General features: G+C 36.3%; 2 protein-coding genes across 3 annotated transcripts; one reads left to right on the top strand and one right to left on the bottom strand.

Moving 5' to 3' along the window:
• Positions 1-1109: 1109 nt before the first annotated feature.
• LOC139193882 (caffeoylshikimate esterase-like) lies at positions 1110-7310 on the bottom strand. Of its 2 annotated transcripts, XM_070817689.1 has the most exons (8): positions 6817-7310; positions 6162-6191; positions 4369-4495; positions 4131-4277; positions 3002-3132; positions 2770-2907; positions 2542-2640; positions 1110-1600 (listed from the first exon to the last, which is right to left on the bottom strand). In XM_070817689.1, the coding sequence occupies exons 1-8, from the start codon at positions 6961-6963 to the stop codon at positions 1373-1375; spliced, it is 1047 nt and encodes a 348-aa protein (XP_070673790.1). In that variant the 5' UTR covers positions 6964-7310; the 3' UTR covers positions 1110-1372. The 2 variants fall into 2 exon arrangements, with proteins under 2 accessions (XP_070673790.1, XP_070673791.1); XM_070817690.1 differs by lacking the exon at positions 6162-6191.
• Positions 7311-8515: 1205 nt separating this feature from the next.
• On the top strand, positions 8516-10450 carry LOC139193881 (uncharacterized). Its single transcript, XM_070817688.1, has 4 exons — positions 8516-8760; positions 9116-9315; positions 9417-9480; positions 9740-10450. Exons 2-4 carry the CDS (start codon positions 9149-9151, stop codon positions 10031-10033), a joined length of 525 nt encoding a protein of 174 aa, XP_070673789.1. The 5' UTR covers positions 8516-8760; positions 9116-9148; the 3' UTR covers positions 10034-10450.
• Positions 10451-19138: the final 8688 nt, after the last annotated feature.

Raw genomic sequence — 19138 nt, 5'->3', positions numbered from 1 at the left:
CCGACTGGAATTTTGACAAAAAATGTCGCCTAAGATTTAAAGCATATGTGGGTTGTTCTCAATTCCACCATTAAAACTCATGTTGTCTGTTTTTAATATTTGGTGGTAATTTTAGGTGTTTAATTCTTTATGTAATCCCCTGTGATCCCTAAAAGATGAATATGAAAATAGAAGCTTGAATAATGCAGCAAAAACAAGATTAAATAATTATCGATGTCGTCAAAATCACTAAAACAATAAAGAATATGAAGTCTTACCTCATGTGAAGCTTCCGAAACATCGATTTCATGTTTTATTCATCAAAAATAATTTTTCTCAATCAACATGTTTGTAGTTTCATTGATTAGGGTTTTGTTCAACAATGGAGGGTCGGAGAGATTTTGATAGTTAAAGAAGATAAATAATATGTTAAAAGTGATTTGGGGTGTATTTAGAATTTTTTTTTTTATAAACCTAATAAGGTCAAAATTACCATTGCTTAGTAGGGTAAATAAGTAATTTAATATTAAATTTTAATGTGAGGTGCATTCAAAATTTTGTGGGGTGCTAATATAAAAAGCAAAATATTATGAATACTTTTTATTTATTTATAGGACTAGTTTGTGGATAGTTTGTGGTTTTGGGACTGCAGTCCATTCTTTCAGGTGTTAAAAAAATTCACATAGGTATTTCAGTCTTTTTTGGGCATTATCATATGATTTACCAGCAATAAGAATCAAACTCAGAACGTGTGATTCAACAGCTTGCCCCTAGCCACAAGCCTTCCCCTTAGCCATCATCGTGACTCAGAGGCATTCAGCCTCTCCTGACCACCATCGTGTGACTCACCATTTGGTAAATTGGTATGCAACTCATTCCTGGCTACGAAAGTTACCATTCCCTGCAGCCCGCTTGTACTGCGTTTGTTTTTACCTTTCTGAGTGGACCAAAGAAAGGAAGAAAAATGACAATTCATAAATTGAACAGGTCCTTCGTTCCTCAAAGCTACCATAAAATACAAACCATATTGAACAGGTTCTGATAAAATGAAATTCCAGTTTTAATTAAATCAACCAGCAATTAAACTAACCATAATCTTATAGGCGGATGTGGCTTCAGTGCTACGCAACTTCTAGAAAAAAAAGTGAGAATTTCATTCACCAAGCAAGAGGAAAGCAAATTTCAAAAGCTCCAGCCTCTCGTATGAAAATGGAGGAATAGAGTTTGCAGTGTGCCATAAATAATACAATAATCCAATGTTATTCACCAAAGAGTCTGCATATTCACAATAGACGCATCCAGTGCTCCTTTTTCTTCCCCCCCCCCCCTACCCCTTTTCTGAAACACACGTCAAGAACATGAATGCGGGTGCTCACAAATGCGCACGGAGAAGTTAGCTGCCTGTTAATTTTTCACTGTGCTCACTAAGCCATGAAAGGATGTCGCTAAAAACTCGATTTATCATTGCATCTGACTCACCCTCCAGAAGGGAATGCCATGCATCCATGTAAAGGATGAGCTTCTTGTCGGAACTGCTTGCTTTCTCATACAGGGCCTTACTTACAGATGGATCAGTTACAATATCAGCCTCTCCATGCAGGATTAATAATGGAAGAGAGACCTGGAATGAGATTTAATATAAGTGACCCAATAAAGTTAGAATTCTATGTGCTACTGCTGCTAAATTATACTGAAATCAACTGAACTTTTCGGGTAAAACATAATATCTGAAATTTCAAATAAATTTGTGTATTTGTTGAAAAGACAGTCAACTAACACCGTTGTCCAGTCCCCAGCACCATCCTGAAATGATAAGAAACTACCAACTTTCATACAGTTTTGCGTTTCACTAACATATATTGAATCTACCGGAAATTTCATAAAGATGTATAGGGCTTTGTTGACAGAAAGATAATAGCATAGATTTACTGGCTGTGAAGGTCCTAAGTAGTAGTACGTCTTGGTTCTAGAGTTAAATAGGGGTCTACAAGCAAGACTCAGGTCTGTTCTGAGTGCAATACCATCGATTTTCATTGGTCTAAAAGAAATGAAGCCCAACCGGAAATTTCACTAAGCCAAAGCTGAACCAAATAGGGTTATGTCAAGCTGGATACAGAAGAATGGTTTCTACGAAAACACATCACCAATGGTCCATGGAAATGTGGTGTATTTGTCTTGTGCTACTTCGTATCACAAATCACGATCTACAAGAGCTGTAGGTTGTATATGAAAATATTAAAGTCGTTTTTTATTTCTTCTTTGAATTTGTAATCCAGTCAAACTGTACTGAGTTAAAGTTATTTCAAATTCAGATCCAACCAAACATCCGAGGATTCAGCTTAATAAGAATTACCACCTAGTTATGTAGACGCCTGAACTGTTAACGGCCTCAAAGAACAAAGAAGAGATTAGGAATATGCAGCAATAGGCGTTACTTATTAAGGGAAAAGGTTCACACTGAATATACTGGATAGAACTTGATGCAATCAAAGAATATTAAAATGGTGATTCAGTTGATTTAGAAATTAACTGTAATAAAAGAGGAGTCATGGATTGGCATACTTCTTCCAATCGGCGTTCTATCTCTTCAGTAGTTCGGAGCATTTCTAAAGCAGTCTGCAGGCGTGGTTTATCCTTGTAGGAAATAACATTGTAGGCTGTCTACATTCAGGATAATGAACAACTTGTCAGCCACAGTTTACCACCCATCTTATGAACATCAGATGATTCAGACCTTCCATATTTTTAATTTTTTACTGCTTGAAATTATTCATCAAAGAAAAGACTAACCATTTCTCTTTTCTTCAAGTCTTTAAATGCTGCCTCAGCCAGATTCTTTTGCGGAACCAATTTTTTCTTTGGAAGGAACTTAGCCACACCAATCAGGATTTGTGTTAGTATCCATGGTGGAACCATGTCCTCCGAAATCTACAAAAACAAAAAATAAAATGGAGAATGTCCACCATTTAGTAAAAGAAGGTAAAAACCAATGGAAAACATTGCTCCTAATGCTAACACTTACCTTGCACATCGGTGCAACTAGTATTGCGCCATTCCATGCACTAGGTTGTTTTAGGTGAGCCTTCAGTGCTACAGCTCCACCCAAGGACTGTCCAAAGAGAAAGGTCGGGAGCCCACGTAACTCAGGCTGCTCTGCGGTCCAAACCAAAGCATGTATATATTGAAATGAAGATGCCATTTTGTATATTTCTTGTTTGAATAGACAGACCAGACATTATATACAGCATAATAAATTGTGTACAGATCCTTTAGTCTCTATCACTTGATTGTCGGATGGGAAATAAAGCAAAGGATCTATCACCAGCCAAGGAGTTCAATTCCCTATTTCAGATGCAAAGTACAAAAGAATAAGTAGCTGAGAAGAGCTACAGTAATTCAGAAGAAATTTTTTTCCCTGAATTCGTTTTTTTCACATCACTGCTATTCTTGTGGGCTGGATGAGGGCATGAGAGAGCAAATTGATTTTTCGTATGTTAAGTTAACTTGACACAAAATTTGCCCTCATTGCATTTGTTATCAACCGTTAATAGTCAAATAAAGTAGTTGAGAAATTTTCCCTTGCCCTCTCTACTCCCAACATCTCTGCGAAGGGGAGCATTTTTTATAATAGATGCTCTCCTGTCAAATTCTCTGCAACTGTGCCTTTTTATACTAGTAAATGATCACAATACTATCCCGAATATTGGTCAAGGCAGCGTGGTGAGGTTGACAAGATGCGTACAGGCTACAAATACCAACTACCAAGGGATTTATGCTAGATTAGAAAGAAATGCACTGCGAAATATTAGATAGATTGAAATGCTAGACGCAGTGCACGAGGCATTTATAATTGACTACTTGAAACGAGTCGTTTCAAAATCCTTTGTGTAGTGGCTTTGTAATGCCCATGTACTGCAGTTTCAATCCCTCTATCTAACGTTTTCTAGTGCATTTCTTACTAATGTATCCTAATCCCTTTGTACTTGGAAATCTCTCGTCCAAACACACCATTAGAGTTCATCTGACAATCAGATTTTCAGGTTCATGCTTCTCAGTTCCAAACGCGGTGCAGGTTTGAAGGACCAATATGGTACAACAATTTCTCACCTTAGAAAGTTCAAACAAGAAAGTTAATAACTTATTCAGCACACCTTTGACTTTTGAGTAATGCTCAATGACATCATCTACAAGTCTGTCAAAGCTGGGAATATGGCCATGTAGACCTTCTGAGAGACCAAAGCCAGGGTAATCCATTGCAAAAACTCCGTAACCATTTGATGCCAACTTCCTCGCAATTCCTGCAGATATCATGAAATGATTAGGTTCCACAAAGAAGCATGTTAAACACAGAAATTTGGTCAGCAAATACTCTGATCACAGGTTACATGCCTTCAAAGAAAAAAGTGCAAGTAACCCCGTAGCCATGACAGTAACACACTATTGCTTTGGGACGAGATGTCGCTGGAAGCCAACTCTTGCAGAATATTTTCAATCCCCTGGAGTTCACCTCATATGACTACACAATAGAATATGATGCGATCATCTTCATACGAAAAGTAGAGAGCAGAAACTTCGGAAATCTAAAGAGGGAGGCCCAATGCATTTGAATAACGTATCCTAGCATTATACATGATCGCTTAAACTTAAGGGAAAATTAGAATGCCCTACATATTTTCTATAGTTTTTAGATTAAACATTCATCCCTTTTAAAGATTTGATTAAGGTGCTTCAATCAATTGCCACCTCAATAATTTTCTATTTATTTAATTTCCATGTCATTAATTTAAATGCATTTATATATAGGCATAAGGTAGCTTAGCAACTAATTGCCTATAATATAGGAATTTAATTTCCTCAATCCCATTCTGAGCATTAAATGACATTTTTTTAATAAAATAAAATAAAAAATTAATTAACTAATTCTTCATTTCCTTATTATCAGTATTTAAAAAACAATACTCTTTCTATTAAAATTGTATCAATAAAAAGTCTTCAATACATATTTTTTTCATGTATAGATATATTAAAAATATACTTAAAACTTATGGTACATTTGAGAACAAAAGTATCGACTTTTGGTACGTTTAGATTTTAAATGTACCGAGAAACCAAATGTATCATAAAACCAAATGTACCCATTGTTATATAACCTTTTTGGTACGTTTAGATTTCAAATATACAGAGAAACCAAATGTACCAAAATTTCAAATGTACCATAAAACCAAATGTGTCCATTGTTAGGTAATCCTGTTGGTACGTTTAGATTCCTATTGTACCAAAAGACCAAATGAACAAAATCTCAAATGTACCACAAAACCAAATGCCTCTATCAGATAACCCTTTTGGTACATTTACATTCCAAATGTACCAAGAAATACAAAAAATCAAATCCACTATAAAACTAAATGTGTCCATATTATAGGTAACTAGACGTAGGTATATAATCAAACAAATCTTTACTATGTGTTGGGTCTTCTAAATAATAAAATTTGACAATTTTTTTTATAAATATTCTACTATATTCACAAAAAAAGAAGAAGTAAATATTATAAAAAAACAATAAAAAATGCATAGAGATGGATAATAAATGCATAAATATAGGGATAATAGGAAAAAAAAAACGAAATGCCCAGGAGATGGTTAATAAATGCATAAATATAGGGATAATAGGGATAATAGGAACTGAAATTAATAACCAAAATTTTAGGAAAATGTTTGATCAAATTTTCAAAAGGAGTGTATGTTTAGTCTAAAAAATTAAAAAACGAGGCGCCTGTATCAAAATGCCCCTAAACTTAATTATAGGAAAGCGGGGAAACTTGAAATGACATATACAACAACAACAACAAAGCCTTTTTCCACTAAGTGGGGTCGGCTATATGAATCCTAAAACGCCATTGCGCTCGGTTTTGTGTCATGTCCTCCGTTAGATCAAAGTACTCTAAGTCTTTTCTTAGAGTCTCTTCCAAAGTTTTCCTAGGTCTTCCTCTACCCCTTCGGCCCTAACCTCTGTCCCGTAGTTGCATCTTCTAACCGAAGCATCAGTAGGCCTTCTTTGCACATGTCCAATCCACCGTAACCGATTTTTTCTCATATTTCCTTCAATTTAGGCTACTCCTAGTTTACATATGAACGAATGAAATAAAAATGCAAGTTGATTACCCTCATAAAAGAGTTATTACCTCCTCCATTTTCAATCCATCAGTCGGTGTCTGCAAATTAACCAAAAAGTAAAACAATAAACATCACTAAGAAAATCTTCCAAGCATGTATTACAAAATGTCTGCAATGTCACCCTAACAATTACATAACATCCTGAACTCGAAATACCATTTAAGAAACATGACCAAAAAAACCAAAGCAAAATAGTATAAATAGCAAGTTTCAGTATCGGTTCGTGCTGCCGTGTGTACTGCAAGACTGAACTAAAAATCAAACTCAGGGACAAATTTTTTGAGCAGCAGTAATTATGTCAATGTAAAGAAAACAAATTTACGTCGAAAAATAGTTCATCCATTCATCCCAACCACTTACTGTCATTGACCTATTTAAAAGTTTCAGTGTAAATCATCATCAACCCACCACAAAACCTAATTACACTCTCTCAAATCACAACTTGCACGAATTTTTTGAGCCATATTCTAAACTAATCTAAACTACGCGGGATTCGACGTTGCGTGCAGGGCAATCACGCTGCACTAGCGAACTTGGCTACGCAACAACTCAATCTAACTAAAACAGCCCCACAAAAAATAATAAAATAAAAAGTTCAGTTTATGAATACCATAAATAAACAGACAAAGCAAAACAGCCGAATGGATTAAAGAAACAAAATACCTTGAATAGAATATGGTCAATCCCAAGCTGAATTTCCTTGAAGGCCTCACGAGCCCGCCTTCTGGCGGGAGCTTCATCCATGTTTGCATCCAGAAGCTTCTGCAGTTTCTCGTCGACGCCTGGCAGCTGCCGCTTCTTGGGCGCCATTGCTGCTGCCTCCGTGCTCTTCCTCCTCTTTGTAATTCGGAAACAAAAGCTGACCGCCCTCAGCTCTGAAACGTTGGAGTTTCTTGTAAGAGTTGGAAACGAGAGCAACCAAATGAGATATGAATTGGAGCAGGAAGGAAGGAAGCTCAATTGTTCCGGGAAGGGAGGAAAGGGTGGCGACTGTATGGCTAGCCGAGTTTCAACGCCATCTGGGATTCTGTTCAAAAGTAATGATTAATAATTACTCCAAGTAAATGAAGGGCCCGGAAAGGAGGAAGCAAATAGGACTTTTTTTTTTTTTTGGCTAAAAGCAAATGGGAATATTGACCATAGAAAAATTAAAATAATTAAAAGTAAACGCCACTTAGTACTACAATCCAATGATATTCATCTTCATCTGTAAGTGATAGGTTTTAGTGATTCTCGTTAAAGAAAAATTCAAACCACATTATTGTTAGTCAATTATGAGGCTAAGCCCACCCCTAGTATAAATAATAGTGTTTGTTCAAAAAAAAAAAAAAGGAGAGAAATGTTAAACAGGCTTTCTTAAAGTGAGACTTGATGTGGACTCTATGTTACCTCATAATTTAATGTCAATTCTCGTGTCATTATTGCAAAACATTGTGGCAAAAACATGAGGAGTCCATAAAATGTTACACTTTTGAGAGAATCTCCTCTGACATTACTCTTAAAAGTAATATACACTTACTATATTTTTCAACCATGTTTGCATCAGCTTCCTAATAAAGATAAAGTTCATCAACATATATGAGTCTCACAATGATATAAAAGTAGTAAGGAAAATGTGATAAGAGTAGAATATTTTTGTTTATTAATTAATTTAAAGAGCAAGTGTTGAATGCAGTGTTGGAGATGCGATCTAATTAGAGATAAACGTTTTAATGGATTTGAAACACAATTTGATACACCACGTATTAACACTCGAGTTAAAAAGCTTATCGATATTCTTCTTCATACGTGAGTGAGAGGTCTTAGATTCGATTTTCGTTAAAGACGAGTTTGAACCATATTATTGCTAATTCATTATGAGGCTAAGTCCACCTCCTCTCTTAATATAAATAATATCGGTTATTAAAAAATAAAAAATAAAACTTATCACAATTATATTATGACACGCAATAAAAAGAAAAAAAAGGAAATTGGTCGATTTATTAGTGGGAAGGTTTTGGCACGCACGCAACTTTGGGTTGAAAGTTCAAGTGTTGAACGACAACGATATCATTTTCAAATCCTTATAAGTCATGGAGATCGTTTTAGTTTATTGCTTTTAAGATAGTCATCGTGGGTCAAGTACAAAACTAACAACCAACTGGTTTAGTATGGAATGAGAACTTCTATCACATATTTGGAACACAAGCTGATAAATTATGTATTATAATATAAGTGGACAAAAGTTTTTTTAAGTGACCATCAACTTGTATCATGTGGTATGATGACTCGTGTTTTGAGTATATTTTTTGTGTGTAGAAGAGCAACTTGCATGAAAGTAATAAATGATCATTATATATAGCTTTATGTAATAATAATATCTTTTGTAATTTGTGGAAGACTGAAGAATTTTGTGGTCGAATATTGTTTTGCAAAATCGGGTTGAGCTGTATTTACTATTCGCAAAACCAATTTTAAACCCCTGATTCTGATGCGATTTTGGGCGATTCAGAGGAAATCGAAACCGTCTCAGCTTGGGTTTTTTTTTATGTGAGCAGTTACGGCCTTTTGGGGTGTTTTGTTCTCGAATTGGTGTATGTAACGGAGGAAATCTCCGTTTTCGCGGAGGTGTGATATATTAGATGTGAAATTTTCTATCTTCCTGTTTGGTTGCCTAGAAAGTCCAAGAAAGTAGAGAATGATCAATCAAACAATTTAGAGGGGGGATAAAGTTTCTGGGATTGATTTTGTTCTGTGTTTGTTTCTGATTTAGTAAACTTAATCAAATTATTAGCTCGTTTCTACAGAACATATGTGTGTGTGTGACTTTGATTAATAATTTGGGTAACTTTTGTTTTCCAATTAAAATGAGGTTCAGTGTGTAAGATGAACAATTTTAAGGTTTTCCTTGGATCTGGAAGATTGATGGGAAAGTTGATCTGATTCGTGTTTTTCTTTGGTGGTGCTGTGTTATAATGGACAGGCGTTCTTTTGTGGAACAGGAACGGTTTCGAAAATGAACCATTTCAATGTTCAGCAGCAGAACGCCTCTTTCGTGGGCTGTGAAGGCATCAGAGGTCCTGCCTTGATGTCTGACACCAAGGAGCCTGTGGTTTGCCCCAAGCCCAGGCGAGTCGGGATTTTGTCTAACAACCCCATTATGCCCTTGAGATGGCAGATGAGGTACTTTTACTTCTCCAGTGTTGTCCCTTCCACCTTACGTTGGTTATTATGCTTTATTTATAGGTGATAACATGTATTTTCTCATCTTTGCAAATTAGCAGTCATCAACCCGAGTTATGCGACTCAAAGGCTGGGGCAGACCTTCTGGACCTTATTCTCAGGAAGGTAAACTTGTTATTTCCAATGATGATATGGATTCAGTTCATGCACATATACGTTTAAGTGATGCATCAAATTTGGAGCTGCAAGCTATTTGATCTTGAGCGTTTTGCTTTTTCTTGTATGGTAAATTGTGTAGATATCTGTTGCACAAACAGTATTTCTGTATAATATTTTTTTCCGAAATGACTTCAACCATGGTGATGTTATTGTTTTGTACTTGATGTTATGATATTACGATTGGCTAACATGTTGGCATCTACAGGAGGGTTATGGGTTGGAGCAATCATCTACCGAGGTTGCCTTATCGCCCCCATATTTTTGCGTTTCTCCTCCCAGTAGGGCTGCTAACCCATTAATTCAAGATGCTCGATTTGGAGATGAGAAGACCACTCCTGTTTCGGCATTGCCTGTTCCATCTCCATCAACTTTATCGTCGCCACGCAAAGCAGGTTGTGTGAGAGTGAAGTATGGGCTTAAACCTGCTGCAGTTAGAGTAGAGGGATTTGATTGTCTCAATAGGGATCGCCAAAACTCCCGCATCCCAGCATTTGCCTAAACTTCATCAAAGTAAGTGTACATATAAGAAGGAAAGCTAAAGCCACCATAGCTCACAAGTACAGCGGACTTATCAAGAAGAGCGAATTTTGACAATTTTTTGCAGAAATTGAGATCTACTAGTACTGTATATAGCGTTTGTTGTCGTCGATGATCATCTAAGTTGCTAATATCTACAAGTATCGTGATGGAACATCACGAGAGAGTGTCAAACTGTCAAGCCTTGTGTTCTGGAGAAAGGGCTTGTATATGTTTAAAGCCTTTTGCTCTGTTGTAATATTAAGATGGGTCTTGATTTTTCTGGTAATCACCAGGAAGAGTCTGTATAAAAACTTATCGGTGATATAGATTGGTGTATTCATCTGTAAATGTGTTTTCGTCATATTTTTGGAGATAAATGGGTTCTGGTTATTTGTCAGTTACGATGTCTTGGTCTTGCCCATGTATCGATCTTATTTTTATATTTCGAACTGAGATCTCTATGAATTGGAATTCTAATGCATATAGATACAAATGGTCCAATGGGAGTAAGGATTTACAAGAACATTTTATTTCTAAGCAGAAGAGCCTTTTTCATTTTCAATAAGTGTTTGATCCAGTCCTATATATTTACACCATAAAGGTAGATGAATAAATTAGTTGTGAACTCGCCGAAAGACACGTAGCTATGACATTTGTTACCCTATTATTTATATTTGCTAGTGGTTCATTCAAATTATTTGGAGCTAAATTACCATACTTTTGTAATTTACAAGTATAAAGACGTGTGTTGGTAAAAAGTTGAATTTGACAAGGTCTTAACACGTTCATTATGTTTTAGTCTTCCTAATCACGTTGGCTTTATCTATTTAATTAATTATTATTTTATTTTTGGGTTGAAGACCAATTGGTGTGATTTCTATTTATGTGGACCAACAGCTGGTGCGCCTATGTGAGTTGTTTTCAACTTACAAAGAAGGGCTTTTCAACTTCACACAAAGATAAACTACGAATTACATTTTCCAGCTCGATTCCAAGCGGTGGGAATTTCTAGAATCATCATGACTCTTAGCTAAAACTAAGGCCACTGGTGAGCTAGCATGGGATCATCGATTGCTTTTGATTCTAACAACTTAAAAACTTCGTGTATAATTGGTTTTGTATTGTATTGAATCTTATAAATGACTAAGCAAATTAAACTACAACCTTCTCCTCTTACTTCTATCGTATTTGTCTTTATTGTCTCTCTTTTTGTATGCTTGATGAAATACCTTAGTTTGTGTGGCTTCCTTGAAAATGACATGACCAAGTTGATAAGTATTTAATTTGTTTTTCACTATGCGTAATTGAATTTCTGCTTGTTTGTGTATGTTGGACTATGGATATATAGATGGTAGGAATAGTTGAATTTAAGCCTGATCCCAGTAAAATTCACATCTCTTTGGGAAATTATTAGCATGTGTACTTAACCATAGACTCATGCACGACAGTTCTTTTTGTTAATCGCATGGAAGTTTTTGTTAATTTGACAATTCATGAGCTGACAATTGGATACTAGGGTATGACAACTAGTAGTGGAACCAACTTAGTGTTTTTTTTCTTTGGTTTCAATCATACTTTTGTTTAATCATTGTTTAATTTTTATTCTTCTTCGAAACAAATCCAATCTTTATTTCATTTAGTTAATTAACAGTGATAGGATTCAATTGTTAATTCAACCCAGGTGGATTCGATATCGTATTTACATATTTCTATTAGAGCAACTCCACCCATGGAGCCCTCCCCCCTGGCAATCCACTATTGAATCCACCCTTTTGAACAGTAACTGCCTTTAATGAATAGTAACTACCATAAATGAACAGTAATTGTCATTTGCATCTCCACCCTTGGAGCCCTCCCCCTGGCAATAGACAATTAAAATAATAATTTTTTTTGTTTGTTTAAATAATACAAAATAAAATTATTTGTAATTTCGGATAAAAATTCTTAAATCGTTCTCGTTGCGTCACGTGTCATTTTATCCAAAAAAACAATTATTTAGCGAATGATTTCGATAAGATTTTTATCCAATGTTATCGTGTCATGTGTCGTTATCTTTTCAAAATCTTTGGTAAAAATAAATAATTTTTTATACATTAAAAATATTATAATATTAATCCAATTAAAAAAAATTAAAAATTAAAAAAAAAAAAAAAAACAGAAACCCGAAGCCAGATCCATTTCTTCCACCTCTCCTCCTACCCCCGAGAACCCCCTGCAAAAACCAGAACCCAGCTACCTCCCCCCCCCAGCCGCGACGACCCACCCCCCACCCCCCGCCCCCGCGACGACCCACCCTCCCCCCCCCCGCGACGACCCACTTCCCTTCCGCACCCATGGAAGCCCAGCTCCGATCCCCCCCCTCTCTCTCTCTCTCTCTCACACAAAACAAATCTCTGGTCCCCCTCTCTCTCTCTCTCTGACACAAAATAAAAAATAAAAAATTGCAAAGCCCTCGGGCCACAGGCCCGTCGACTCCCCACCCCCCCTTTGCTCGGGCATTAAGTTCCGTCGAGTGCAGATTTTTATAGAGGCTGGCATTAAGCTCCAAAGCACACTTGAATCTCCACCAGTAGAAGCTCCCTTCTTGCACTTCTAGGATCTTGATTTGTCTGACCTCTTCTCTCTTCAACACCTTTGAAAATGTCTGGCCCCTCCGACCGTCGTTTTGATTTGAACCTTGTTGAAGAGGCAGCCACGCCTTCTCCAGACAACATATAGCGCCCATCCTTCTTATCCCTTACTGGTCCTCTTACCGTTGGGGATTCCGTGATGAAGAATGATATGACCGCTGCGGTGGTGGCCAGGAACCTTCTCACTCCCAAAGATAACATACTACTTTCCAAACGGTCTGATGAGTTGGCTGTTATGGATTATCTGGCTCTGAGTGTTCAGTGTGCAGGTTCTATGTCTAATATGGCCCAACGCCTATTTGCTCGAACCCGCCAAGTTGAATCATTGGCGGCTGAAGTGATGAGTCTTAAACAGGAGATTAGAGGGCTCAAGCATGAGAATAAACAGTTGCACCAGCTCGCACATGACTATGCTACAAACATGAAGAGGAAGCTTGACCAGATGAAGGAATCTGATGGTCAGATTTTACTTGATCATCAGCGGTTTGTGGGTTTGTTCCAAAGGCATTTATTGCCTTCGTCTTCTGGGGCTTGAAGGAAATTTTGTGAAAAACATATTCATTTGAGCAACATCTATAGCATGCAATTAACAATTAAAGGCGGAATCATGCTTGCATGCACTCAAAACAAAACATTACCCATGAAATTCAAAGTCTAGTAGTTAGGTGAACCAAGACTCAACTCAAAAGAAAGTCAGTTGAGAAATTTATACCTTTGTAGATTCCTCTTTGCAAAAGCAAAGGATAATCACCCAAGAGATAGGGCCTTCATTCCTTGCTTCTTAGATCCATGGATTTGGATGGAAGAATAGGTTTCTCCAAGTTCTCAAAATTGAGAACCTCTAAGTCTCCACACCAAGGTAAGATTTTAAGAAGAAATGAGTGACCTAGAGGAAGTAAGATTGCTAGCTATTTTCCTCTAGGGTGACCGGCCTCTTTAGAGAGAAAAGAGAGCTTGTGTTCTCATCCTTTCCCCAAAAGAAAACCCTAAATGAATTTTGGCTATAAAGTCATATTTATACCTTCCTTCATTGGAGTGGCAAACTTGTAATTAAAGCAAGTTCACTACCCTGCTCTAAATGGCCGGCCTTAAGGGTTTATTGGGCTTTCAAGCCCTTTGTTTATTCAAGTTGTCATACAACTTGAGTTAATGGGCTTGACATTCAAATCCTATTGGGCCTTGCGGCCCAAAACTAACCCTAAGTCTATAACGAACTTATTCGTTTGATTAATTAACATATTAATTAATTCTAGCCATAAATATATAATTAAACTATTTAATTATCCTTACTCATCTCCGTTGTTTCTTCAATCTCTACCTTACACGGTGTACGATCCATTAGGTTCCTTTTAGCGAGGCAGTGGGCGATTGTTACTCTTAACGATCGATTGTGAATTGAAACTTACTTTCAATTCTCCCTTTAGTGATTACTCGCCTTTAGGGCTACCACAAACCATGAGTAACACCTAGCAGTATGTCATGGCTACCCAAGCTAATCAGAAGAGGTGGATAACCTATTCAGTTTAGGATTACAATGCAATACGGTCTTTCTCTAATACAATACTCTTGATCACATTGTTTGGTTTGATAGTTTATTCATGTCTACTATCCAATGTGATTCATTTACTTATATGATTACTTTGAATGTGATTTGGAATGACTTCCTAAATCTCATTCATACTCTGGCCAGAGATTCTTAATCATATCATAGAGTATTCTCCTTCAAACGGTTTGAAGGTTAGAGATCCCTTGTTGCGCATTCACTTGCCTCCATGACTAAGTGGCTTAACCCCAACTATGCCGTGGACACCCGCGAATGGAGTGACTTTGACATAATCAAAGATCAAGGACCTAACCACAAGACAACTATGATGCCTCAGGTCAAAGGACTACTTTGCATTATCCCAACCATGAGTTCTCATGTGACATGAGTATGAGAACTCTTCGTTGATCGTGTTCAGTGAACTCATTCCTTATTGAGCACCTACGTACTTGTCTTGGTGTCAGTCACACTAATGACTCGAGACCAGTCACTTTCACTAAGAGAAGCATTAGCACATATTGATCTTAATGGACTGTCAATGCCCAATTGGCAATCCTATGATCAGGAACGTTTAGGATATGTATACGAAAGAGAATGGTCTCATGAATCTAACTTCTTTAAATTACATTCTCCTAATTACATTTTCCTTGGACTCATCGTTTAAGCATATAACATTTATATGAGACGGCTTAAAACAATAATCTATGCCCTTGATATTAAACTAGATTAGTTTAACATGTGAAATGTCCATAAAGTATCATCATATGATTGGTTTTAGGGCACATTTCCAACAATCTCCCACTTGCACTAGAGCCAATCAGCTTGGTCATCAGTGATGATACCTCTTTTGTAGTCATTTCAAAAATGGCTGAGTAGTAGGCCTAGACAATGGATATCTATATGTTATCCATAAAAGCAACTTTGAGAATAACGACATCACCATTATACATGATTCTCAATCATGTGGTTCAGTCTCTCATTTGAGTTCAGATCGTGATGAGACCTTGATTCCCTGGCTTGAGCTATCACCCAATTAGTGTCGTAGTGTCGGTACACTAGAGACACTTTCTGGTTGGAACCGAATAGAGAGTTCATAAATGAACTTTCCTATCCAAACAACATTGTTGTAAGCTTCTATATAGCAATATATTTTGCATTCACAATGGAACACACTAAAGTCATTACTTTTAATGTTTCCATCCAAATATCTCTTTTAGTCATAATAAAGAGATATCTGATTATCTCTTCATTCATAATGAAGAAACATCCAATGATGGATTAGATTCATAATCTAATACATTTACGCTTCCATTTCGTTACTCTAATTCTTCCTCATTCTTTGAGGAATCTATCCTTTAGTATTTCTTAAATACTCAAGGACTCACTTGACGGTTGCCATGGTTCTGATCCTGGGGTTGCACTGATATCGTCTTGTACCTTTCTAGGTACAACTCATATCAATGTTTTCATACAATATGAAATACATAAATCACCTTTCTACGTATGCATAAAGGATTCTATTTACGCATTATTTCTTTGGGAGTCAAAGGGTACGTTCCCTTTGAGAAGGGCAACTTGCTAGTCTCACTAGAGTCGTCCTTCTAATTGAAGTTTATCATCATATGATAAACTTCCTAGCATCTTTTGTCTATTATTAGGGATTGATATAATCCAATTATATCTTGAAATATATCATTATAGATTTCCATCCCATGTATTTAGACTATATCTCCCATATACATTCTATCGTTATAGAATGTTTAAAGTCATAACTTTAACGAAGAAGTATTCTTTTCATTTCCAAAATTAATATATCATATATATTCAATTTTAGGAATATGATTAACTCCCACTAATCTTTTGTAAACTTAGTAAACAAAAGATTAATTTACATCTTTATGAGAAATCAATTGATTTGATCTTTCTCTCATAAGACGCTTATAACTCCCACTAGCTTGCTAAGATCCATGATGGTTGGATCTCTACAACTTACATGTCTTGTGATTCATAGTTTTAGACATATATTATCAAGACTATCTTAATAATGGTTTCGGAAACCCATATTATGTCCAAACATTGAATCACCATCTAGTTGTAGCTAGCAATCTTCGAATTAATTAAAACCAAGACTACGTCAAAGATGGTTTCTTCCAAGTCAACCAATCTCTTTAATTGTAGTCACCTTAAGCTACCAATTAGCTATGGAGGTTTCATTATTTCGGGTCAAATGGTACTTTACCATTTCCTTGAGTATATATCGTATATACACTCAATGTAGTCATAAGGATTTTCATTCTTATTTCTTTAGAATTAAGAGGTGTAACTCTATGACATAGTCATAAAGTTCAAACCATTCAACTGAGACAATTTATAAATCTTTCTCGACTAACTTGGAGCTTATGTCGTAGGAACTAGGTTGTTATATTTGTTGATTATCATCTTGTCTCTCAAAGAACCCATTCTTTGAGTTCTATCTCTCGTTCATTTGCGTTAAGCAAATCATATTGTAGGATTACAATGAACTACCCAACAAACAACATTTGTTAGTTGGTTTATAGAAGTGATATTCAAAGGTTAATTTAAGGATATCCATAAGATAATTCTCAAACAAATATTGCTTATTAGCACACAACCCCAAATCTTAACATGATTAAGATTTGTCTTTCTTTCCAACTACATCCTATGGAGTCATGAAAATTTTGGAAGATCTTCTAATTGACAATCATATTGTTTTAGAAGTATATATCCTATATATGGGTAATTGATAACATCCAACGAACTAAATCTTATTCGAGTTCGTTCTTCTCTTAATGGAGAAATCCATTATCATATGATGCTTCTTTCCTTGATATCTTTCAAGGAAACTGTTCTAAAGTGTTACCTTCCCTTGGATCAAATCTAAAGAGGTAAATACTTTAGACATCTTACTCATCAACTTACATTTCTTGAATTCTTTGAAACCTTTTGCAAAGTGTTCGGACTTGTGTTTATTCAAAATAAATGATAGTTCAACCGAGAGCGATCTTCGGTGAATGTCATACAACATGAGTAGTATTATGTTGTGGACAAGTGCCACTAACATCTAAGTGAATTAACATCAACAACTTTGTGATTCTTTCTTCCTTTCCAAAAGAATAAAGATTCAAACATTTTGCCTCTATACAATTTTAACAAGAAGGCATTGGATCCGGATCTAACGATCCAAAGCATCCATCTATGACCAACTCATAATTTATGTTTTAGAGGTATCACAACTCAGTTGGGATTAGTCACCACCTTGCAACCTTTTGGGTTTTAAGCATCGTTATATTCTAAACAGTTAACACTACCATATCATCTCTACTATAGAGACAATCAATTAGATTACAATAATCTAATCATTCATTAATAAAGAACAATGTTTTGTCAAACAAAACATTCATCCATCCCTTATAGTGATGGAATTAAGTTCCTTAAAATTGGAATGTAAAGACAATCTTTGGTTTTTCCAATTTCTTTGGTAGTTCATATGAGGAAGTAAGTACCATCTGCTTTCGCAGAGATCTACATTTGATTCACGTTCCAAATGTGAAGTACTTTCTCTTCTCTCATTAATCTTCTACTTTTTATTAGCTACACTTTTACAACGATTGTAAAACATAGTTACTAGTACGGAATCAAGCATTCAAGTAGAAGAACCAACTGTTTTGAACTTTTCAAGAACAATTTACAACACCTTCGAAAAGTGTGTTCTTGACACTTGCAAAACATTTCTTGCAAATACCCCTTCTAATGTCCATCCTTTCATAAAGAAAGTTGGTTCCCTTGGAGTTTATTTTGCTTTCTTCATTTGACTTATCCTTTTGACTACAATAGTCATGGTCCCTAAACTCCCACTATCTCTCTTGAAACTTATTTCAATTGTGTTATACACATCAAACGATTTGGAGAGTGTGTGGTTATTGTTCACTATATAGTTTACAATAAACTTAGTGATTTTTATAGAGGCTGGCATTAAGTTCCATATCAGCAGGGTCGAACGTACTCTAGATTTGATGGACTTGTTTTGACCTTCAAATTCTTCAGTCGGCCTTATCTCTGGAGGAAACCAGAAAACCCTCCAGCCCAGTTCAAGAATAAGCCTGTGGAAAGTTACTTCTTCAAAAGCAAAAGTATCCCATATCATCTCTTCTCATTTTTCTTCTCTTTATCCTTCATGCTGCCTGCAAGATAGGGAGAATGTGAACAATCAGCCGGAGCTCTGATTGCTTACCTTGTCTGTCACCTCTTTCAGCAGATCCCCTAGCTCGGCGACTTGGGGGACTCCTACTACATGGTTTGTATCGCGCTTGACCAAGCCTGAAACTACAAGTAAGCTTCAAGTGACATTGATACATTACCTTGTGCATCTCCACCAGTTACAGATACCACCCCTGGATGGAGGAAGAGTACTTCCAGAGAAGATATCATATCTACCTATGAGACAGATAAGGAAAGTCAAGACGATACCACACTCCAGTACTTAGAAGTTTCGTGGTTACGAGATCATTCTCCCACAATATTTTCTAATGTCATTTGTACTAAATCATTCACTTGTACTCACTAAAGAAGAGCTTGAACCTATGTACTTGTGTAAACCCTTCACAATTAATGAGAACTCCTCTATTCCGTGGACGTAGCCAATCTGGGTGAACCACGTACATCTTGTGATTGCTTTCCTATCTCTATCCATTTATATACTTATCCACACTAATGACCGGAGCAATCTAGCGAAGATCACAAAAAGTGACCGTTTTCGCTACCTAGGATCTATCTTGCAAGAGAACGGAGAATTAGATGGAGATCTCAACCATAGAATACAAGCTGGATGGATGAAGTGTAAGAGTGCATCCGGCGTGTTGTGTGACCGTCGTAGGCCACTGAAGCTCAAGGG

Source organism: Malus domestica, chromosome 17 (genome assembly GCF_042453785.1).
Source record: "Malus domestica chromosome 17, GDT2T_hap1".
In the NCBI taxonomy this organism is placed as follows: domain Eukaryota; kingdom Viridiplantae; phylum Streptophyta; class Magnoliopsida; order Rosales; family Rosaceae; genus Malus; species Malus domestica.
This window is presented reverse-complemented; position numbering and strand designations above follow the sequence as displayed.